Source organism: Elephas maximus, chromosome 25 (genome assembly GCF_024166365.1).
Source record: "Elephas maximus indicus isolate mEleMax1 chromosome 25, mEleMax1 primary haplotype, whole genome shotgun sequence".
NCBI lineage: Eukaryota > Metazoa > Chordata > Mammalia > Proboscidea > Elephantidae > Elephas > Elephas maximus.
This window is the reverse complement of record NC_064843.1, coordinates 52,503,174-52,527,632: the sequence shown is the minus strand read 5'-3', so window position 1 is coordinate 52,527,632 and position 24,459 is coordinate 52,503,174. Positions and strand designations below refer to the sequence as shown.

The 24,459-nt window shown below is 40.1% G+C and overlaps 1 protein-coding gene across 1 annotated transcript in view; it reads right to left on the bottom strand.

Moving 5' to 3' along the window:
* Positions 1 to 12,619: 12,619 nt before the first annotated feature.
* SPTLC3 (serine palmitoyltransferase long chain base subunit 3) overlaps positions 12,620 to 24,459 on the bottom strand; it is a 179,854-nt gene continuing 168,014 nt past the window's right edge. The window contains exons 11-12 of the mRNA XM_049868957.1: positions 19,666 to 19,795; positions 12,620 to 13,735 (exon numbers count right to left, since the gene is read on the bottom strand). Of these exons, the coding sequence (XP_049724914.1) occupies positions 13,652 to 13,735; positions 19,666 to 19,795 (214 nt within the window). The 3' untranslated portion in view covers positions 12,620 to 13,651. The remainder of the gene's footprint in view (positions 13,736 to 19,665; positions 19,796 to 24,459) is intronic.

Below are 24,459 nucleotides of genomic sequence, written 5' to 3'. Positions count from 1 at the left end.
GAGGTTTTACAGTATCTTATAGATTTTAGAGATTAGACCCTGATAGGATATGTCATACCCAAACATTTTTTCCCAATCTGTAGGTTGTCTTTTTACTCTTTTGGTGAAGTCTTTTGATGAGCATAAGTGTTTGATTTTGAGTAGCTCTCAGTTATCTAGTTTCTTTTCTGGTATTTGTGCATTGTTAGTTATGTTTTGTATTCTGTTTATGCCATGTATTAGGGTTCCTAGCATTGTCCCTATTTTTTCTTCCATGATCTTTATTGTTTTAAGTTTTATATTTAGCTCTTTGATCCATTTTGGGTTAGTTTTTGTACATGGTGTGAGGTATGGGTCTTGTTTCATTTTTTTGCATGTGGATTCCAGTTATGCTGGCACCATTTGTTAAAGAGACAGTCTTTTCCCCATTTAATGGACTTTGGACCTTTGTCAAATATCAGCTGCTCATAGGTGGATGAGTTTACGTCTGGATTCTGAATTCTGTTCCATCGGTCCATCTATCTGTTGTTATACTAGTACCGGGCTGTTTTGACTACCATGGCGGTATAATAAGTTCTAAAATCAGGTAGTATGAGGCCTCCCACTTTGTTCTTCTTCTTCAATAATGCTTAACTAATCAGGGTCTCTTCCCTTTCCATATGAAGTTGCTGCTTTGTTTCTCCATCTCGTTAGAAAATGTCATTGGAATTTGGATCAGAATTGCATTGTATCTGTAGATCGCTTTGGGCCAAATGGACATTTTCACAATGTTGAGTCTTCCTATCCATGAGTAAGGTAGGTTTTTCCACTTATGTAGGTCTTTTTTTGGTTTCTTGCAGTAGTGTCTTGTAGTTTTCTTTGTATAGGTCTTTTACATCTCTGGTTAGATTAATTCCTAAGTATTTTATCTTCTTGGAGGCTATTGTAAATGGTAGTGATTTGATGATTTCCTCTTCAAAGTTCTCTTTGTTGGTGTAGATTAATCCAACTGATTTTTGTATGTTTATCTTGTATCATGATACTCTGCCGAACTCTTCCATTAGTTACAGTAGTTTTCTTGAGGATTCTTTAGGCTTTTCTGTGTATAAGATCTTATCATCTTTAAATAGGGTTACTTTTACTTCTTCCTTACCAATGTGAATAAGCTTTATTTCTTCATCTAGCCTAATTGCTCTGGATAGGACCTCCAGCACACTGTTGAATAAGAGTGGTGATAAAAGGCATTCTTGTCTGTTTCCTGTTCTTAGGGGGAATGCTTTCAGACACTCTCCATTTAGAATGATGTTGGCTGTTGGCTTTGTATAAATGCCCTGAATTTTGCTCCTATGACTTTCTATTGAGTTGTCTAATTCTGAAATTGTATTGTTAATTTTTTGGGTTTCTGTTTGCTGTCTGTGTGTTCCTTGGCTTGGTCTGCATTTTTCCTGATCTCTTGAAATGCTCTGTATATTAATCTTTTAAAATCTACTTCCGGTAATTCCAAGATATTCTCTTCCTCTGGAAGGTTTCCTGGCTTTTCGTTTTGGTTTATTGCTGAAGCCATCATGGTCTGCCTCTTTATGTGATTTGATATTGACTGTTGTTTCTGAGCCATCAATAAGTTATATTTATTTATTTTATGTTTGCTTTCTGTGTCCTTGGAAACCCTGGTGGCACAGTGGTGAAGAGCTATGGCTGCTAACCAAACTGCTGGCAGTTCAGATCCCCCAGGTGCTCCTTGGATATTCTATGGGGCAGTTCTATTCTGTCCTACAGGGTTGTTATGATTTGGAATTGACTTGACGGCAGTGGGTTTGATTTTTTTTTTGACTGTGTCCTATCTTCTTGTTTTGTTTTGATATGCCCAAATAGGCTGGTAAGGTGAGCTACTTTGATTATTGGGGACTTTGAAGCTCTCGTGTCCTGTCACCAAGTGGTTAGAGCTGTTATTAGCGATGTGAGCCCAGGAGTCCATTTAGTTTTCTTGTGTGGGTTCAGCTCACGTGTCCAGATCATCGGTCCCCAAGTATGTGGTGCAGCCTCTCACCTAGAGGCCTAGACGGGCAGGGCTATGTAGGCGTATTTGAAGTAGGCACAGGTATCTGGCTGTGGTAGGAGGTACTGAGCAACGTAGGGGGCTGACAGCTGCCCCTGAGTGCCTGGGTGGAAGGTGTGTCCCTGTTCCCTAGAGCACGTAGGTGGGTGGGTATTGCAGCCAGACTTTGGGTACCCAATGCTGTTGGCTGTAAGGACTGGGAGGCACCACTTATTCTTGGACCCCTATGGCAGGTGGCTAGCTGGAGTGGGTAGAGCCACCAGTCCTTGGGCTCCTGATGTGGGTAGATGAGGATCCTGCTTAATGGGCAGGGCAGTGTGAAATGCCACTCTGCCTTAGCTGTTGCAGTTGAAAATGGCTCGGGGCAGCTGACGTGTCTCACTTCCGGGCTGGGGACATGGCAATTGCTGAAGCCAGACCAGGACAGGAGCAGAACAGGGAGAGGGTGGGTAAATGGGATAGAGGTACTTCCCAGAGACGGGAAGGGTTTTTTTGATCCTGCACTGTAGGTTAGACACTTGCACTTTCACAGATTCAGTGCTGCTTTCCCGTTGGGCAGAGTCTCTACCACTTGGTTTCTCCAGGTGTGGAAAACATGTCCTAAGTGCTACTGCTTGCCTCAGGCTGCGAGTGCCAGCGGATCCAGCCTGCAGGGTGCTGGCCAGGTCTGGTCTGGCAAATTCTTGCTGCCTCTAAACTGTCTCTTCCTCCCCCTGCTCCTCAGTCCATCTCCTCAACTTTGTCTTTGATGTTCAGGCCTCCTAGATTGTCACATATAATCAATTCACTTGTTTTTTGTCTTTGTTGTAAGAAGGACCACAGGACCATCTTGGCCCTGCCTCCTCAATTTATGTATTACAGAAAGGGTACAGAGGCAGTAAACTTTCTGAGCTTTTTATGTAAAAATAAAGTTTCAATTTTCCCTCCCTTAATTAGATTTTGTTGGATACAGAATTTTGGATTCAAAACATTTTTTCTTCTGAATTCTGAAGGCATTGCTTCATTGTCTTCTAGCATTCAGTATTGCTAATTAGACATTTAAGATAGAACAAAGGGCAGAGGATACAAACAAGAAATGTGTAAAAAACAAACAAAAACAAATACAAGCAGCCAATATACATATAAAAAATTATGTCCCTACTAAACAAATGTGAGAATCAGACATTAAAGAGAACCATTTTTTCTTCTACCAGATTGACAAAGATTATAAAAATGATAATAGTCAGCATTGGTGCAGATGTGGAGAAGTGGGTATTTTTATACACTACTGATTTTTTTTTTTACTGATGTGAAAATGTGTATGAACTTTCTGGACTACACATCTTCAATATTCAATACTGAAGTCTGTTATTTTGTCCTTTATAGGTGAGATCATTATTATTATTTTCTAGTTGGAAATTTTTAAGCTCTTTATTCTTGGTGCAGGAGCCCTGGTGGCATAGTGGTTAAAGCACTGGACTGCTAACCGAAAGGTCAGCAGTTTGAAACCATCAGTGGGTCTGAAGGAGGAAGATGTGGCAGGCTGCTTCTATAAAGATTTACAGGATTGGAAATTTTATGGGGTTGCTATGAGTTGGAGTTGACTCAATAACAGTGGGTGGTTTATCCTTGACGTGCTAAAATTTCGTGAAGATGTGTTTAGGTGAAAATCTATGTTTGTTCACAAGTGCAGTGGTTAAGAATTTGGTTGCTGACCAAAAGGCTGGCAGTTCAAATTCACCAGCCATTCCTTGGAAACCCTATGGGGCAGTTCTACTCTGTTTGATAGAATGGCTATGAATTGGCACTGACTTGATGGCAACGTGTTTGTTTTTTTGTTTTGTTTCAGCCTGAGGGGCACAGAGGAAACCCTGGTGGCATAGTGGTTAAGTACTACTACTGCTAACCAAGAGGTCACCAGTTCAAATCCGCCAGGTGCTCCTCGGAAACTCTATGGGGCACTTCTACTCTGTCCTATGGGGTCGCTGTGAGTCGGAATCGACTCGACAGCCCTGGGTTTGGCTTTTTTTTTTTTTTTTTTTGAGGGACATAGTTCTTCTATTGTTTCTTTGATAATTTCCTGCTTTCAGTTTTCCCCATTCTTTCTTTCTCAACTTTTTATTAGATGGATATTGGTCCTGCTCTATGTCTTTTCTATATCTTTTAACTTTTCACTCGCATTTTTTTTTTTTGCCTTTTGCTTTATATTATGAGAATTTTTTTTTTAAATTCTGCTATGTTGTCTATTGATTTATTTCACCAAACATTTGAATAGTAAATATTTAAAAAATTTTTATGAACCCTATGCCTTTTTTCACATCAGCCTATTCTTGTTTTATGGATGTGGTATCTCCACATAACTAGATTGATCTGTAAGGATAATAATTAGAACATTTTAAAAAGTTCTCTTTTCCATGGATTGTCTATTTCTGCCAGTGAAAGTTTTTATTTTTCTCCATTTGGTCCCCCATTTTGATGTTGCTGGTTTTCCTCAAACATCTGATGATCTCCGGTCTTCCATCATTCATAATTGAGAGCCATGTTGATTAACGTAAATATCCAGAATATTTCTTCTCTACCCGGTGATTGTACAGAATAAATACACAATGAAAAATCGATGTGATTCTCAAAAAATAACTGTTAATCTTAGTAGAAATTGACCCACCTTAATAAAATATTTAAAATTTTCTATATGCTGCAACATTGATTATACAGAGGAACTACAGCCTCATCTTTACAGGAAATCTTTAACATTTGGTTGATCACACTTAGAGTTGTTTCTAAGAAAATCTCTTACAAATCTATACCTTAAAGTTTTATTGAATAATTTTTTTTTAGAGTTAAAAACTTTTCATAGCTATTTATTTTAAAATGTTTTTGGGGAATTGAATTATGTTTTTAAAAATCAATACACTATTTCATATATAAAGAAAACCCATTTTGTTATATGTGTTTATAATTTGTGACTATCATGCTTTATGCATTTGGAGATGTTTTTAAAGACTGGTATACATTGTATGAAATGGGTATGGACAATATAAAAATAGTTGGATGACTTAACTGACTTAACTACAATTATTTACAACATAGACACATTATGGGGAACTCATATATTGTTGGAAAACCAATTATTTCTCCTGTGTAAAACACTTATAGATGGATTGACTACATGAGGCTGTTAAAAAATTGCCACTCAAATGATGCCAGGATCTTTTTCCATGACTTCACATCATTACCCATTCATATTTCACACACACAGCTTTATTCATGTTGGGGATCACCGCTGAGTTGTAGGGTAGATTAATCTCACCACAGCAAAGCCATTACACTTCCTCTAGTCTTCCTTACACATTTCCTCAATGCATACTTCAAATCTGGAAAAACATACTTAAGTGCTGGAGAAACAAAGAAGCAGCAATTTCCTTGCCTTATTTCTTGGCGCAAGATGAAGTAGAGAACACGATGCGGTGATTAAAGCCAGACCTATGCCTAGCCATGGGCACTGCAGCTGACCCAAACCTAATTAAGAAAGATCCTGAATAAACTTGAGTGGAAGTCAAAATCACCAGCCCCTCAAATTATTTTTGGTATAAAAATTAGCATCTTGCTTCTATTCTATCTGTTATTGAATATTTTACTGATTTGTATATGTGAGCAGTTGACTTGCATCTGTCACAGTTAAGCCTCTCATTTAGACCCAGGGATCCAGTGAGAACAAGAAAGAGAAGTCCTATCTTAAGCTCAAACTGGCATAGGCATCTATCTTCTCCAAAAGGATAAACTGGTCCCACTTGTTCTCTTATTCCCATATGTATTACCTCTGCTAGTTTTTTTTTTAATATATAAAGCTTCTACCACCCGCCTATCAGTTTGTAATACTGTAGTGGCTTGAGTGTTGCTATGATGCTAGAGGCTATGCTACTGGCATTTGAAATACCAGCAGGGTCTCCCAAGGTAGACAGACTTCAGTGGAGCTTACAGACTAAGACACACTAGGAAGAAAAGCCTGGTGATCTATTTCTAAAATTAGCCAAGGAAAACCCCTTGGATCACAACAAAATACTGTCTAATATAGTGCTGGAAGATAAGCTTGTGGGTTGGAAGGCATTCTAAATACACAGTGGCTGCAACAGTGGACTTGAGCATAACAATAATTGTGAAGATAGCGCAGGACTGGACAACATGTCATTCCATCATACATGGGGTCACATGAGTCAGAGCCAACTTGACAACTAACAACAACAGCAGTTATATAAATTTCAACTGAAATAACTTAAGAAATTTGATTTGATAAAGAAGAGGGCGAGCACTGCAAGAAAAATTAACACTGTCAGCGTCTTAGAAATCCTCTTTGAGCTCCACTAATCCCTTTGCAACTTCAATACTGTTGCCTTCCAAGACAAACTCATTATTAATTTCTACAAGAGTACCCAGAAGATAGTGTATGTTGGAGTTCCTAGTACAGTGTCTGACACATGGGAAGTGTCCAAAATTGAATATCTCATTATCTTTCAAGTTACCACACATCTACTTTAGAAATAATTTCTTGGTTTTGATCCAGGGAATTCATTTGCAGGGCTTGAGATAAAGAAAAAAGGTTAGTATTTGACTCATTTTAATGCCTTTGTTGCCCTGAAGGTTTAGCCTTTAATGTTGTTGAAAAGAGGAAGGAATTAAGATGTAGTTTACTTTTAGAGATTTGGTGTTTTTTACCTCTTAGAGAGAGAGTGAAGTATTTACAGATAAAATGATATGATTTCTGGGGATTGGTTCAAAGCAATCTGATGAGGGAGTATGAAGTGGGTGGGGAACCGATGATAAAGACTGGCTGTGAATTGACGACGTCTGAAGCTCAGTGATAGATACAGCGAGTTTATTATGCTATTCTATTTTACTGTATGTTTACCATTTTCCATTATAAATTTTCTTAAGTGAATGGACTATATATCGAAATTTTGAGTGGGTGGACTATTGTCAGCTCATAGCTGGGTCCTCCCCAGGAATTACTTTCAGCTAAAAAGAGTTGTCCGCCCAAGGTCCTGCCCCACCCCATACCTCTGTTCTTGTAGCTTGCATTCAATGATTTGTTGATGAGCAGAGGGTATAAAGACCTGGTTCTCTTGCCTCAATTTGAGGCATCTCTAAAGGACTCAGTCCACAGTTCCCCATGGAATTGACTGAGGCCTCTGCTAAGATGACATCACAGTTGAACTTCTCCCTCTTCCCAATCCTGTTTCATCACTCCAACATAAGGTTTTGTACCATTGCATATGGTCTCAATGGAGCTCTCCAGATTAGATTCCTGATTTGTAGTGTTTGCCAATTTCCATGGTGTAAATACTCCAGCCATGGCCAATTTCAAGCTGCTAATATTATGTTGGAGACCCTGGACGATGCAAACGGTTTATGTGTTCAGCTGCTAACCAAAAAGTCGGAGGTTTGAGTCTACCCAGAGGCACGTTGGAAAAGAGTCCTGGTGATCTGCTTCTCAAAAATCAGCCACTGAGAGCCCTGTAGAGCCTAGTTCTACTCTGACACACACGGAGTCACTGGCACCTGGTGTTTGGTTAATATGTCATTTAACACAGATTTGGGAAGAGATGTGCACAATTGATTCTTGTGAGCCAGAGCATGCCAGTTCCAGCCAGCTACTCCTACCAATTTCTTTCAGTGAAATTCTTAAATGCAAATCTATACCCCAGTCTCAAACTAAATCAACAAAAAACTGTAAATTATTTTCATACTGTCAATTTTGATGATTTGTTTATTAAACAACTAACATTTCACAGACTATTGAAGTGAAACTGGTCACCTCGGGTATTTCAGTGAAACATACACCTCTCTCTCTCTCACACACACACGCACACCACACCACACACACCACCATAAGACAGTGTCCTTTTAATTTCCTAAATATTACGCAGCTGGGTAGGGCATTCTAAGAGAACAGACTTCAAATTAGTTGTTCTTACTGTTTTGAGATTAGGAAAAATTGCCAAGAAATCACTAGATGAGTTCAAAACGCAATTGTTATTTTTGCTATGGATGAAAGTATGTATTTAAGTGAGTCAGAGTTTCAACCTCAGAACCTTGATTTTTAAGTCTGAGTAAGCCACTTACAGTCTTTGTTATCACTAAAGAAAATGCATTATATGTTTAAAGAGATGTTAAGACTTCCGCCACACTCTAGAATAAATAAATAATCAGAGATTGAAGGGTTTTTCTTAAAGGCAGGAAGAAAAAAAGAAATAAGACACCACATTCAAAGAAACTAGGTGATTAAAGGGAGAAGAGCATCTTGAAGGAAGTGGTGCAGAGTAGAACTGTAGAAAGAGAATTTTGCCCAAACGAAGGGCAAACTATTCTTCAATCTTAGGCCCATTTTTCTAGAAAGGGCAGTTGCCTGGTAAGTGGGAGCAAAGTGTCCCATTGAGAAGAAAATGTTAGCCATGGAATAATTCATTTTACTTTACTAGTTTAAACACCCTTAAATATCAACGAAGCATCCGAGCTAAGTTCTTGTTTTGCTATTAGACTCAACTGGCCTATCAAGCCAAAAGCTTCAATAATGGTTTTCAAATTTTTTCATGGATTAGAATCACCTTGGAAGGCTGATTAAAATATAGATTCCTGGGTACTACAGCTACTATGATTCAATGGAGGCCTGGTATGGGGCCCAGGCATCTGCATTTTAACAAGCTTCCTAGGTAAATTCTGAAGCCTGTGGTCTCTGTCAAACCAAAATATGTGGAACAGCAATATGGCAAAACATCCCTGATACCACACTTCCATGATAATATTGGGAATGAGTCTATGCCATTTCCTCATTATGGAAACAAACCCTCTTTACACATAGCTGTCTGGAACCTCTATCTAATACTTCTAGCCTCTATCTAATACATTTTTAGAATAATGTCTTCCACCTATCTATCAGCTAAACAGATTCTCATTTCTCTACTTTCATATGCTTGCTTACTATCTAAAGGGAAGGAAAAGCATGTGTGTTTGTGCACATGTGTGCGCGCATGCTCACACACACGTAGAAAGGTTGGTGTCTTTGTTTCCTAATGCTGCTATAACAGAAATACCACAAGTCAGTGGCTTTAAAGAACAGAAATTTATTTTCTCATAGTTCAAGAGGCTAGAAGCCTGAATTCAGCATGTGGGTAGAGGGGGAGATCCTTCTTTGTTTGAGTTTCTAGTAGCTGGCGATCCTTGGAGTTCCTGGGCTTCTAGTCATCTGTTTCCATCGTCCTCAGATAGCCTCTGTGTTTTCCTGTTTGTGCTTGCATCTGTATCTCAGCTGCTCTTTTTATAACTCAGAACTGATTAGGTTTAAGATATACCCTACCCTGATAATGGCCTCATTAACATAACAAAGAAAACCTTATTTCCAAACAGGATTACATCCACAGGTACAGGGTTTAAGATGGCAACGCATGTATTTGGGGAACACAATTCAATCCATGACAGTCGGGGATGCATAACCATTATAGTTCTTTTAGAAAATTCTTCCCCAACAGATCTAACCAAAGAGACATTTTCAACTCTGGTATAATCCCTATTGAATCTGAAAATCATGGTGTTATTAACCTAGCAGTTTTTTTCTCTAACCTGGCAGACTTTTTCTTATAAAAACTAAAAGTTTTCATCATTCAAAACTACCCTTGTAAGCAACCTTATTCCACATGACATATACTGTTACGTTACCAGCCCTATGGGCACTGGGTCCCTTGTCATGTGCTGAGGAGGTATTTTACTTGGCTTGCAGTTGTTCTCATAAATGAGTATTCAACAGAGACTCTATGACAAAGATAAGTCTTTTGCTTTGTACAGGGAAATGTGACAAATTGCTCCACGACTCTTGGATCTTGATGAAAAGGGAGTCACACCCTGTCCTCAGGGGGAACTAATTAGTTTCCATGATGAATTAGACTCAAGGTACTCCATGAAAGTAATAATCGAGGACATTTCTGCTCATGAAGTCACCCTTCTAGGGGCTTAAAACCTAAAAGGTAGGTGTGTGTGTGTGTGCAGATCACAGACAACTCCACAATGGAATGCGGGGGAGGGGTGTTTACTGCTTACTGAAACTTGGTGAAGGCCTAGACTTCCTGTTGCCCTCTTTGCCTCCTGTTCCCTTTACAGAACTGAAGACATTCTTGCATTTTGGACAATTAATGAGGAACAATTTCATTTAAATGCACATATTCAAGAGAAAAGACCTACGTGTCTCCCTTTTTTTATATTTTCTTTGCAAAATGATGCTGCAACAGTGCATCGAGAAGGGCTGGAATTTGTTATCAAAATCAGTCATTGGCACCTGTAAGAAGGTGAATTGGCAAAAGTTGTGTGATACATTTACAATGATGACCAAAAAAAAAAAGAGTAGCTGCTGAGGCCGCTTATGTACAACATGAGCAGGTTTGGAGGTTTACCCCACTGTTTCACGGGACATCCCAGTTAATTGACCTGATAATTTTTTAATGCTTCTGTTCTGCCTCCTAGTTCATTGCATAGTGCCTAGGGTCTTAAAAGCTTGCAAGCAGCCATTCAGGGTACAACAATTGGTCTCTATTTGCCTGGAGCAACAGAGGAACAAGGAGAGTCAGGAACAGAAGGAAATGGAATGCGTAGCTAACTGCCTTCATGAACAACCGACCCTTTGCCATGAGACAAGAAGAACTGGATGGTACCTACCTACCGTTACTGAATATTTTGATCAAAAATTCTACAGACGAATTCTGATCAAAATAGGGAAAATGCAGAATTTTAAATTCTCAAAGACTCCAGGCTTTCTGGACCCATGGAGGGTGAATGGAATCCCTGAAACTATTGCTCTGAGATAATTTTTAAACTTTAAACATTAAACCAAAAATATCCCTTGAAGTCTTCTTAAAACCAAACAGTAGTTTAGCTTAACTAGTAGAGAATGTCTGCCTTGATCAAACTGACAACAACTCAAAAGATTACATAGGAAACTTAGGCGGCAGTGAGTTTATGTTAAGAGAGAAGGAACAGCTTGGGAAAGGAGGGTGACAGTGGTTGCCCAACTCGAAGAATATAACCAGTGCCACTGAACTGTACGTGTAGAAATTGTTGAATCAGCATATGTTCTGCTGTGTATATTCTAAACAGTAACAACAAAAATAAGTTATTAAAAAAAATCAATCATTGGATGGGACAATTGCGTTTTCAATGCCCACTTCCTCTCCTCTTCTACCAACAGCACGCCTTCCTGCCCTTAAGTGTTCGTGAGGAACTTTGTCATTATAATCCATTTTTACACTGATGTACCTACTGGGAGTTGTAATTTCCCCATAAAAAGCTTTCCACGCTGATCACCTTTATTCTTTAATGGGCGTTGACCATCAGGGCATATTGTTCCGTCCAGCACTGGCTCTGCGGGTTGGGTTTCTATCTCAGTGCACAACATGAAAGCTTGGGTCTATCTGTGTCATGCAAAGCCAAGCCTTTCTTGAAGTGATTTGTTTACAGTGTCATTTGATGGAGTGGAATGTTCTGTAACTCATTTGAACTGTTACAGAAGCTTTGCAAAAAGGTCACCACTCCTCTTAGAGTTTCCAAATCTGGGCACCATCTGGGAGCTTGTTAAAGATAAGGTTTTCCACTGGCTTTTTGCATACCAACTAGAGCCAATTAGTGAAGGGCTACTCTTTCAGAGAAGTTTGTGTTCACATTTAGGGAGAGGGAGAGGGAGAGAGAGGAAAATTACAGTTAGTTGCCCAACAATATGCAAGCCCACTTTGCACCACATTGGAGTGCCTGTGTTAATAGTCTTCAACCAGGGTGTCAGTCTTAAAAAAGTTGAATACAATTTGCTTCTAAATGTTCTTTATTGATATTCAAGTGTGGTCTTGGGATTCAGTGCTAAAGGAAATTGTATTTCACCATTTATTCAGAATTAAACGGGAAAATGACAACTCATTCCTGACAGTAATAAAGGTTATGTATGCTCATTGTTCATTGCTCACTTTGCATGGCACCAACAGTTGTTTCAAGTTGTTATAACTTCGCATACTCGGAAGTCTAGGCCTCAAATTGGCTTGAGTTTGCTTTCTGTCCCCTTTCTTATGAGACAAAAGTCTTGAGTTTTTCAAACCTCAAAAGCTCAGCTGTAAAACTGTAGGAGACCAGCAAGAGAAAAAGGAAAGTTTCCTTCAAAGATGTCTCTAGTCTCTGCTGGCCAGCTTTGCTCTCTCCCTTGAAACATTAACTATGTCTTTTAACCCTTGTCTTTGGAAAACATCCAAATGTAGCAAACGGCAGAAGCAACATTTCTTTACCCTCCTGCCTGGAACTTCCCATGACATGGATGAGTTCTAGCTGGTACTTTCATGGGTGGAACAAGGAAGTCAGCTACTGCCCACCACCCTCACCCACGTCTGCAGATGAGATAAGTAAACACATAATGAGATCTACCGAATTAGAAATCAAAACCGTCTCTTTTGGCTGGAACACTTGAAAGGGCCTAGACCAAAGAGGCTGCACAGTAGCAGCTAAAACACAGGCTCATTGCCATTAAAAATATTCCTAAGAAATGTGTGTGTGTGTATTTCTAGCAGAATAGTTGGAAGAGAAGCTTAAATCCAAAACTGTATTTTTATCTCTCCAGTCCCAAGTTAAAAACCAAAAAAAATGAAACCCATTGCCTTTGAGTTGATTCCGACTCACAGCGATCCTATAGAACAGAGTAGAACTGCCCCACAGGGTTTCCAAGGAGTGCCTGGTGGATTGGAACTGCTGATCTTTTGGTAGCCCCAAGTTAGAGACTTTAAAAATAGCACAATGTCTCCCTCAGTCCAATTAACCTGGTCTGGAAACCAACTTTGTCTTGAGAAAGGGGGAGAAACTCATTGTCTTAGTCATACAGTGCTGCTATAACAGAAATACCACAAGTGGATGGCTTTTACAAAGAGAAGTTTATTCTCTTACAGCCCAGTAGGCTAGAAATCTGAAGTCAGGGCACCAGCTCCAGGGGAAGTCTTTGTCTATCTGTCGGCTCTGGAGGAAGGTCCTTGTCCTCCCCTTGGTCTGGGAGCATCTCAGCACAGGAACCTCAGGTCCAAAGGACATGCTCTGCTCCCGGTGCTACTTTCCTGGTGGTATGAGGTTCCCATGTCTCTCTGCTCATTTCTCTCTTTTATATCTCTGGTGGCGTAGTGACTAAGTGCTACAGCTGCTAAACAAGAGGTTGGCAGTTCAAATCCACCAGGTGCTCCTTGGAAACTCTATGGGGCAGTTCTGCTCTGTCGTATAGGGTCGCTATGAGTCGGAATTGACTCGATGGCAGTGGGTTTGGTTTTTTTGTTTTATATCTCAAAAGAGATTGGCTTAAGAGAGTAATCTTGTAGACCTCACCAATATAACTGCCACTAATCCATCTTATTACATCACAGTGATAGGATTTACAACATGTAGGGAAATCACATCAGAAGATAAAATGGTAGACAATCATATAATTATACAAAGGAATCATGACCCAGCCAAGTTGAGGGAGATTTTTGGGGGACACAGTTCAATCCATGACACTCATTTATATTCTTTTTGAGGCAACAAGGGAGGTCTTTCCAGCAAAGTCTTTATGCTCCATTCAGGAACGGCAGACTTAATCGTCAAGTTCAACGCTTGTCTCATCTAGCGTTCAGGGTGTGCTGACTTCCTGCGCCGGGAATATTTCAGTTGCAAGAGATCACCAATCTCATCAATAGCTTCCAAGACCTGCAACGAAGATTGCCTCCCGTCAGTTATCTTTAAACTCCGAAGTGGCTCTGCTCTTAAGACCAAAAAAAAAAAAAAAAACCAAACCCATTGCTGTCGAGTCGATTTCAACTCATAGTGACTCTACAGGACAGAGCAGAACTGTCCCACAGAGTTTCCAAGGAGTGCCTGATTTGAACGGCCAGAAATTTGGTTAGCAACCATAGCTCTTAACCACTATACCACCAGGGTTTTCCTGACCTTTAGAACACGTGTTAGTGGTAAGCCCCATGAGGACCCACAACCTTGCTTTGCTAGTTTCTGTAATTCCAAGGAAAAGGAAGAAGATCCATATCGTTAGGTTGTGGCTTATAAGTACTAGAGAAATGTTGGATGCAAATTCACTTCCTTCCATGGGCTAACTCCATGTTATCAATGTTTATTTTATTTTTGGGGGTGTTAGGAGTGGAATAGAAGCATCTGACCCATCCTTGGTGGTGCAGTGGTTAAGGTTAAGTGCTCAGCTGCTAACTGAAAGATCGTTGGTTCAAACACATTAATAGCTCTGCAGGAGAAAGATGTGGCAGTCTGCTTCCATAAAGATTATAGCCTTGAAAACCCTATGGAGCAATTCAACTCTGTCGGATAGGGTTGATATGAGTCGGAATTGATTGGACTGCAATGCGTTTTTTTTGGTACCCATCCTTACCCTTTAAGGCATTTTAAAGTGTAATGACATATATGTTTATGCATATGAGATAAGGTTGCAGATTACAACTGAGGTTATGTCTTCAGCAAACCAAACTGGCCAAGAACAAAACAGGACTTGGTAAGAGCAGATGAGTATCCTCCTCTATACCCCAGACTTTATCTTCCCTCTCTCCAGCCTTTAAATACTCATCTCTATGTTGCATGGCATAATAGAACTTAAAATCACAAGGGACCAAGAACTCATCTGTTTCACCCCCCTTACTTTAAAACCAAAAAACCAAACCCTTTGCTGTTGAGTCGATTCCAACTCATAGCAACCCTATTGGATGGAGTAGAACTGCCCCATAAGGTTTCTAAGAAGTGGCTGGTGGATTCGAACTGCCGACCTCTTGGTTAGTAGCCAAATGCTAAACCACTGCGCCATCAGTGCTCCACTCCCCTTAGTTTAGGGAGGTAAATGTATTTTCGTCTTACAAATTTAAGAACTGAGATTCAGAAAATAAAGGATGTAATTTTTACTTCTAGAATATCACTGATCTTATGGTATTAATCATGTCTTTGAGCTTTTCTGAACCTGTTTTTTTTTAACCTGTCAAATGAGGAGGAAGACAATATTAGGGGCTTTGAAAAAGGGTAAGTGAGAGTAGTTAACATTAGAATGAGTGGTGAATGGGGCTGATGGACTTTTGTCTTAAGGAAGTCTTTCAAACTGACATTGATTAAGATGTTCACCACCATGTTAAAAAACCAGTTGCCTTCAAGGTTGACGCTGACTCATGGAGACCCCATGAGTGTCAGAATAGAGCTGTGCTCCACAGAGCTTTTAATGGCTGATTTTTTGGCAGTAGATTGCCAGACCTTTCTTCCCAGGCACCTCTGGGTGCATTTGAACCTCTGACCTTTTGGTTGGCAGATGAGCTCATTAGTGGTTTGCACCTCCAGGAAATCCACCACTATGTTAACAGTAGTTTATTTCCGAGTGGTAGGATTATGGCTTATAAAAATGTTCCTCTGACTGCCCTGTATTTTCTAAAACTTCCGGCATCAAATCTAAGTACTAAGAAGAAGTAACAAAAGTTATATTTTACATGACATCTGTCTGGGATAGTTTCTACCTGATCCTAGGTGAAGGTGGAGGATGTAGTAACTCAGCAGTTTCCCAAGCGGAGTACCTGCACACTTTGGGGGAATATATGAGACAATTAATGGAGGATGTGGGAGAAAACATTAAGATTTCTAATCATGTTTATGTCAACCTTTTTAACTTCTATTCTTGTGTCTGTTACATAATATACAAATAATATATTGGCTATAGGGTTGCTATGAGTCAGAATCAACTTGATGGCAATGGGTTTTTTTTCTTTTTTTTTTGGTATACATATATCATTTATACATAGATTTGTGTTAAAGCCCACTGACCAAAGACCACCAGGAACACGCCTGTGGTCATATAAAGTTATGAGCCCTGGTGGTGCAGTGGTTAAGCATTCAGCTGCTAACTGAAAGCTTGGCGATTGGAACCCCCAACAGCTCTGAGGGAGAAAGATGTGGCAGTCTGCTTCTGTAAGGATTACAGCTTTCTTGGAAACTATCCTGGGGTCAGTTCTACTCTGTCCTATTGCGCTGCTATGAGTCAGAATCAACTGGATGGCAATGGGTTTTATTAGCTTGCCCTATCGCCTGTCAGTTTGTGATACTGTGTTGGCTTGCACGTTGCTGTGATGCTGGAAGCTATCCCACTGGGATTTCAAATTCCAGCAGAGTTATCTATGGTGGACAGGTTTCAGTGGAGCTTTCAGACCAGGGAAGACTAGGAAGAAAGTCCTCGTAGTCTACTTTTGAGAATTAACCAGTGAAAACTATGGATCACAACAGAACATTGTGTGCCTTGCTTGCTTTGGACACATCATCAGGAGGCATCAATCCCAAGGCTCTTCATTGCATTGGTGAAGTAGAAGGCCAGCAAGGGTGAGGGGGACACTTGGTGAGATGGAGTGGCCAGTGGCCTCAGCAACTGAACACACTGGTGACTGTGGGGATGACGCAGGGTTAGGCAGCATTTTTTGGTCTGATACTCATAAGGTCACCACGAGTCAGAGTCGACTCGATGGTAGCTGTCTATCTATTTAGCTTGCTGCGGCAAGGGAGAACACATGCTTGAAGAACCATGGGGCATCTTAGTAAGGAGTTGGGAGAGGCTTCTTATAAAATTTAGGCTTGTGATTGAGATGTTTCTGAGGAAGAAAGGATCAGTTTGGGGTTCAATGCTTTCGAGAAGCAGGGAGGTTCATGGATTGGCTATATTTACAGTTTTTATCTTGATGGAGGGAAGATTAAAGTGAGGCTAGAGTTGTCATTGGTAAAGGAACAGCTGTCATTCACATTAGTCAGAAGAGGGAGATATTACATCGTTTTTGTGTTTCTAGAATGGCCTACTCTCTGTCTTGTTCCAAACGTGGTTACTGAGAAGACTTGCCTAAATACTGTTTATATTCTGTGAGCATTGTTTATGTTCAGTTGCTATCTTCATGCCGTGGTGGCTCAGCAGGATCATTTTTTACTCTCTTTTATGTTTATATAGAGTGACTTGCTCAAAAATTTTTATTGGTATGGGAACATGATTTCAAAGGTTTAGGGCAACTATCTAGATGACGCGTTAGTGCTCCTTTCAAACCTGGGGTCTACCAGCCCCAGCACCTCTGGGAGCTTGCTCCCTGGTCATGCTCTTATCTCTCCCATGTCCACGGTGCCCCTGTCTTCATGGTCTTCTTCCCTTGATATGAAAACACACATAAATCTTTCCCCATTTCCCAGGGCTTTTTCTTAACCTATTTTTCTTGCCCTCACAGCCAAACTTCTTTGAAGACTTGCCTACTGTTTCTTATCACCAATTCATTCCATTTAAAAGAAAAAAAAAATTGTTAATGTACTGGAAATAATACACCCATTTTAAAGAATCTGGAATATAGAAGTGTATAACGAACAAGAACAATGTTCACCCAACATCTCAAAGTCTAGAGTTAGCTTACTGGTTAGCATGCCATTCAATAAAGTTTTAATGTGTACCTACTACTTGCTTAAATCCTGAGAACACAATGATAAAACAGAAAGATTTGGGCATCGAGATTCCATGTGTGTGTAACTTAAGCTCAAACTACCCTCTTTATTCTTTTGTTCCTTCTATTCTTATTATGGAGCCCTGGTGGCACAGTGGTTTAAGAGCTCAGGCTGTTAATGAAAAGGTTGGCACTTCGAATCTACCGGCAGTTCGAATCTACCAGCCACTTGTTGGAAACTCTGTGGGGCAGTTCTACTCTGTCCTATAGGGTCACTATGAGTTAGAACCGACTTGACAGCGATGGGTTTGGTTTTTGGGGTTTGGTTTGGTGGCCCAGTGGTTACGAGCTCGGCAGCTAACCAAAAAATCTACCAGCTCCTTCTTGGAAACCTATGAGGCAGTTCCATTCTGTTCCGTGCAGTTCTGTGAGTTGAAATTGACTCGATGGCAATGGGTTTGGTCTTGGTTTTATTATTCATGTTTTGAGTTCTCCCAAGACTGTCCTCTGTGAGGAGCATCAAGCTCCTAATAATTGTTAACCCACAGTTTCTTCTCATCTCTCATTCTACTGGAACTTTCTGCAGTTTTTCTGGACTCTTTTGGACACTTGAAACTGTCTTCTTTTTCTCATGTTTAACACTACACTAATACATTTTTTAATACGGCTTCTTTAGCTGTCTCTAAGACCAGTTCCTCGCCTATGATTGATTCCTCTACTCACTCTGGTATCCCACATTGTCACTCCACCAGAGCAGGCCTTTAACCTGCTCATTCCGACTGTATCTCCTACAGATATAATGGTAGAAGACAATCATACCTTCTACCATTGGTGTTAATGATTGCTCAGTTCCCCGAACTACAGCAGCTCCAGCCTGCATACTCTCCCAAATTCCAGAACCTGAGTTTCTCTTCCATGGATAGCTTGTACATACCTAATTTCAACGTGTCTAGAACTGAGCTAATTTTATTCCCTGCTCCCATTGAACACTTTGTTTCTGACTGTATACCTTATCTCATTTAACTGCTTTACCATCATTTCATTCGCCGGGGATAGAGACCTTAAGTTACCTTTGATTCCCACACATGCCCTACCTACATCCTGTCATTTGCCAAGTCCTGGCAACTCCATGCATTTGTAATAACTGTTTATAGATACATTTTTTGTTTGTTTCCACTGCCATTGAGTTTGTTGTCTCTTATTTTGTTCCAATAGCTCCATTTTAGATCTTCTTCTTGCCTCTTTCCCCTCGGATCCATTTGTCACGTTTATTTTGTGGGGATGTGAATATGTCATTCCTAGTTAGAAACCTTGAATGATGCTCCACAAACTTTTAAAAAAAAGGCCTAACTCAAAAGTCACCTTCCCTGTGAATTTTCCCCATTATAATAATCCATCCCACCTCCATGCTTCTGTAGTTCATTGTCTATATTTCTTTTTCAAGATGAATTTATTGTCTGCTATTATCATTAGTTACATATTTATTAGTATTTTCCCCTAGGCTGGAATCTCCACCAGGACAGAATTGTGTCTTTTTTGCCCCAGAGTTTTGCCCACAGTAAAACACTCAATAGTATTTGCTACACCGCACTGACATTCTGAGACAGTTTCATCAACCCCAAACTGGTTGATATGGCTTAGTTCTCTGATGTCACTCACATAAAGATTGAAATCAAAGGATAATGAAATGGAGTTTTTAAATCATTTTCACTTCAATCAGATCCGGCTTTTGTGACAGATCTGTTTTTGTTGTTGGCTTTCCAACACCTTGCTTAGTTGGGTCATTTTTTTTTTTTAAATTTTGACAGGTTTGATGGCTGTGAAAAATATCAGAATACAGGAAGTTAATGCTGAAAGAGCATGTTAGATCAGCTTTTGCATTGAAGAACAAGTAAATAGCACACCATTCATCTACTCGGTCTTTTCTGTGAAACCTAAACACTGACTTGACCTGTATTCCCTAAATTATTTTCGTGTATATCTACTGAGTTGAGCACATTGCTGGACATTGCTGTCTTACCCTTGTTTTTTAGCAGTTAGTTTCATTGGTGTTGTTTTTCTAAATCACCCAGGAGAAACCCAGGGAACTCCAAATGCTGGTTCAATGAAAGAACTTGCTCAGAATCCAAGTTCACAGCATTAGAGACCTCCGAAGGCAACAATATTAGCCTGTGGCATACTCACTGTGTCTAAATCCTCTCGTGTATGTGCTGCCGAAACACAAAACCGTGCCCGAGCTCCTGTAAGGGGAGTGGCTGGAAACCCAACGACCACCACCCCAATCTTTTTCTTTAACAGAAGCCTTGCAAAAGCCCTAAGGGAAAAGCAAAAAAAGGTTAGTTGACAGAATACAGGATTATCCTGCAAAATAGCCAACCAAACAAACCAACAAAAAACAAAATGAATTTGACTAATTTACTTTGACTAATTGAGTTATGATGATAAGTAGAAAACAAAGTTATTAAAATCCTGTCAAATATGACTGACCAGGTGATGGCACAGTCAATTATTGGACACTGCCCATAACTGAATATCTAGTATCCTGGGGCCTGATGCACTCAGTAGACAGTCGTATGTGCCGAGTCTTTGACATTTAATAGAAAATGCTGACATGTGTAACTCTGGTTTAACAAGTCTGCATGGATGTAAATCCCTCATCTTCAGGGTTCCTAGGCATAATAACCAAACATCGAATACAATGCAATTACATAAAGAAAAGGTACATATTAAATGGGCATTCATGGCCCAGAGGTAAAATTCTTACCTATCGTGTGGGAGACCTGAGTTCAATTCCCAGCCAATGCAATTAATACACGGCCATCACCTGTCTGTTAGGTGCTAAACAGGTTTTAGTGGAGCTTCAGGACTAAGAAGGACTAGGAAGAAAGGCCTGATAATCCACTTTCAAACACCAGCCAATGAAAACCCAATGGATCACAATGGTCTTATCCATAACTGCTTATGGCTCAGGACTGGACAGTGTTTTGTTCTGTTGTGCATGGGGTCACCATTAGTCTGGGGCTGACTTAATAGCAGCTAACAACAACAACAATATATTAAAGGCAAGGATACATGTTTTAAAAACTTAATACCAATCATATAATGTGGAAATTTCTAATTTGAGGACCAGGATCAGAGAGTGCAGGATCCAACCTCAAGTGATATTTCCACTCCAGGGCCATGGATTTTATTTTCCATCAAACCAGAGATAGCAAGATTCTCTTCAATTTTTTAAATGTGAATGAACACGCCCAAGTTTACTCAGAGATAATAAACCATTGAGCAGATTAAAGAGCCAAGGGGTAGTAAGCAGCTTGGGAGAGAAACGTGTGGGTAGGTCAGCTTGTAAGATAGAAGTCACGTACCTACAAAACTTTTACTGCAGGGTAAAAGCCTTTTTAAGGTATACCTCCTTCCCCTCAGCTGGTAATCTCAGTAATGATTGTAGAATGCCAAGCTCTTAAATCTGTAAAAATCTTGTCCTGAGAGCCAATGTCAGACAAAAAGGCATGTACCCGGAAAGTCAATCTTTTCCCGTTTGGGCTCTGAAGCTCTCTGCAGGAAACCTTAATGACTGCCTCTACCCACGAGTGAGGTAAATGCCACAGATCTGTTCTTAGCATTAAGAGGTTGCTGGTGTATTGTTTTAGGCTGGAAGCCTGACAGCACCACGGAAACCGCCAGCTGGAATTCAGGAAGAACCAGACGTTGAGAGTCAGTCTGCTCATCCCTTTACCTCTCTCTCCCACTGGTTAGCAGTTCTGCCTTTGCATTTCCTTATGGAGAGTGTAGTGTACCAAAGGCAGCAGTGGAGACTGCAAGGTCCACAGAGAACACAGCCTCCTGGCCCCCTGGCTTGGACAAGGCAAGATTCGCCCTATGATTGGGGCTGGGAAGATTACGAGGAGATGAACCTTTCTAGCTGAGAAAACTTGAAAACAAAGACCGCTCTTTCTCTTTCTTGATCACCCTATGGAAGGCTGCCCACGGAACTACACAGAATGAGAGCCCAAAATTGTCTGAGAGACAAGTGAAGTGCTTTTATTGCTAGAGTACAAACCACCTGACCCATGATCTCAGGCAAGTTTTCAGGACTCCCAAAAGATCATTCCCACTGTCTGCATCTTGCCCTTTGTATCAAAGGAAGCACATTTGCCAAAGAATGCGCAGCAAAATGTATGACTCTTAATTCTTGAGGCCACTCTGGGGCTTTCCTGGAGCACTTTCGAGTTTAAGCCTTACTCTATCAAACCTAGCCTCATTAAGTTAATGCATATGATTACCCCAAACAGTTTATATAATGACCCTCTGAGTTTGTACTTCCCAATGCAAATTAGAGCTGGCATAGGCTGAAAGAAACTAAACTATGTGAAATAATAATAACAGTAATAATAATAATAAAAACATGAGCACTGTATTGCATGTAGCGTCGCAGCATCTTGTGTGCCGCCATATTTAAGTACGTGGCAGTGCCTGTGGAGGAAGGTGCAAAACACGTAGCAAGGAGTGAATACAACACAGTCTTGATTATTTAAGTGCATGTTTTATGTGTGAAATCACAGTCTACTAAACTCACTAGAAGATTCCAGTGGTAGAGTTGTAACTGGACTTTGTTCAAAAGGATAACTGGCTGGAGATTATATTTTCATTCCATAGTAGGTGGAAATGTGAGAAAATCCCAATTGTTTAATAAAACCAAAGGTTTTTAAATTAGCAAATGAAAGAGGTACTTATACAATTAACTCCTGGTTTCAAAACCTTCTCTACATATACGCTTTCAATTCAAGAAATACAGAATTTTTTTCCATTGTAGTAATTGATGCCTTTTGAATCATCAAAACTGACATTAAAGAGAGTTAAAAGTATACTCCATGTTGTTTTAAAGAGATGTGCATTTTTTCATGTGGACTAACACTTGAGGGGATGTGCTGTGTGTTGAAAAGAGCTGTGGCTTGGGAGGCAAAGGAACTGGGTTTGAAGTCTGGGTTGTGCTACCTATGTGTGTGACTTTTAGGAATTTTACCTGAATCTCAGTGTCTTCTCATTTTTAAAATGAGGATAAGGATCCCACCCTCAGTGGGTGTTCACAGGGTCAGCAATGTTGTTGTTGTCAGCTACCACGAAGGAGGCCCCCGGCCCATGGCAACCGCATACAAAATGGAAAAAATGATGCCCAGTCATGTGTCATTCCCATGATTCGTTGTTAATGGGACTGTCACTATCCATAGGGTTCTCACTGGCTGATTTTTCAGAAGTAGATCACCAGGCCTTTCTTCCCAGTTTGTCTTTGTCTGGAAGCTTTGCTGAAACCTGTTCAGCATTATAACAACATGCCTGTCCCCAGTGACAGGCGGATGGTGGCTGTACAGGAGGTATATTGGCTGGCTCTTCCTCATCGAAGGCAAAAGTTTCTACTACCGAACCACAACTGCCCCCCTCAGCAATGTTAGTTACTCCTTAAAAACAATCTTATGTGGAAGGAATGAAATAGTTTGACTTACTGACCGTTGAACATAGCCGATTTGATGCAGAGTATAGCAGCACTTTTATCCACTATTTTTCCAGAATTTTTATTTTTATTAATATAACCAAAGGTTGTTACGGTTATTTTGGAGAGCCTTGCAACCATGTCAGCTTAGCTTAAACTTTCACTCAGTTGAGGGTAATAATTGTATTATTATTAGTAGTAGCAATACTACCATTGATTGAATGCTGGAAGTATGCCAAGCACTGTATTAGTGCTTCATGCCTGTTATTAATATTAATATAATTGCTAATGTTGAGTAGCTCCTAAATAGCAAGCAACATATCAAATGCTGCATAGACTCATCTTTTTTAATCTTCACAATGACCTTACGAAGTAGGTACTATTACATCCCATTTAACAAATGAGAAAACAGGGGCTTTAGAAGGTTGGGTAACTTGTCCAAGCCCCTCCAACTAGGAAGAGGCAGAGTCAAAATTCTGTTTGATTCCAAACACCTCACTATGCCCTAGAGCATAACTTAAATACGAAGCTTGCCTCTCAGTTCTATTTTTATTTTTCATGTGAGCTGTTGTCCATCCAGTCTCCTGACATATAAAGGAGCAGAAGAACTCCCTCTCTCATCCTGTTCTTGGACAGTTGAATTTTTGAGCCTAAGTGCATTCATTTTTACTATTCATGGAAACTTCTCATTAGGTTTTGTTCATTTTCCCAGCTTGTTGAGATTTTAATTCTGACTTTTGCCATCAGAGTTGCAACTATTCAGCATACTCCCTACTGCCACTCCTCCAACTCTGCACACTTTATACTTGGAATAAGTTTATTTTTGGTGCCTTCATTTGAGCGAATGATCAAATATCAGATAGACATGAGCTAAGTGTTGATTCTTTCTTGTAGAACACACCATTTCCCAACCACTCTGCATAAATGTGGGTTTTCTTTTGTGACTTCCAGAATCATATGGGAAACGGTTTTGCATTATATGCTACCTTGAATCATTGTGTCCCTCTCCCTGCCATTAGCACAGAGCAGAGTTGTATACATTTCTGTAGCACACTGTCTTCTTCACTACTACATGAATGTTTTCTCTGACCTAGATCCATGAAGAAAGGGCTGGGAATGGTGTGGCAGAGTAAAATCCTCATGTGTGTGTTTTCAACTTGTCATGTTGCTGTGGTAGACAACATCAGAGCATACTCCAAAGAGTCAGTGATTTTAGAACTTATAGCTCAGTCCTACCCACCCTGAGTTCTCAACTAATAGGCTGGTACTTTTCTACACTCTGTCCATCAATCCAGCTGTCAGAGAGTCAAACAGGAAGTTCTGGGGATGGGGTTGTGTTGGAAGAGATTCAGGACCTCTAGAATCTGATAAATATTATGATGAATATCACTTTCTACCAAGTGCTTGGTCAGAGACACAAATAAACATTTTATATTTAGAAGAATTTTAATGAACCCCTTTTAATAACTGAGTTAATTAGTCTCTGAAGG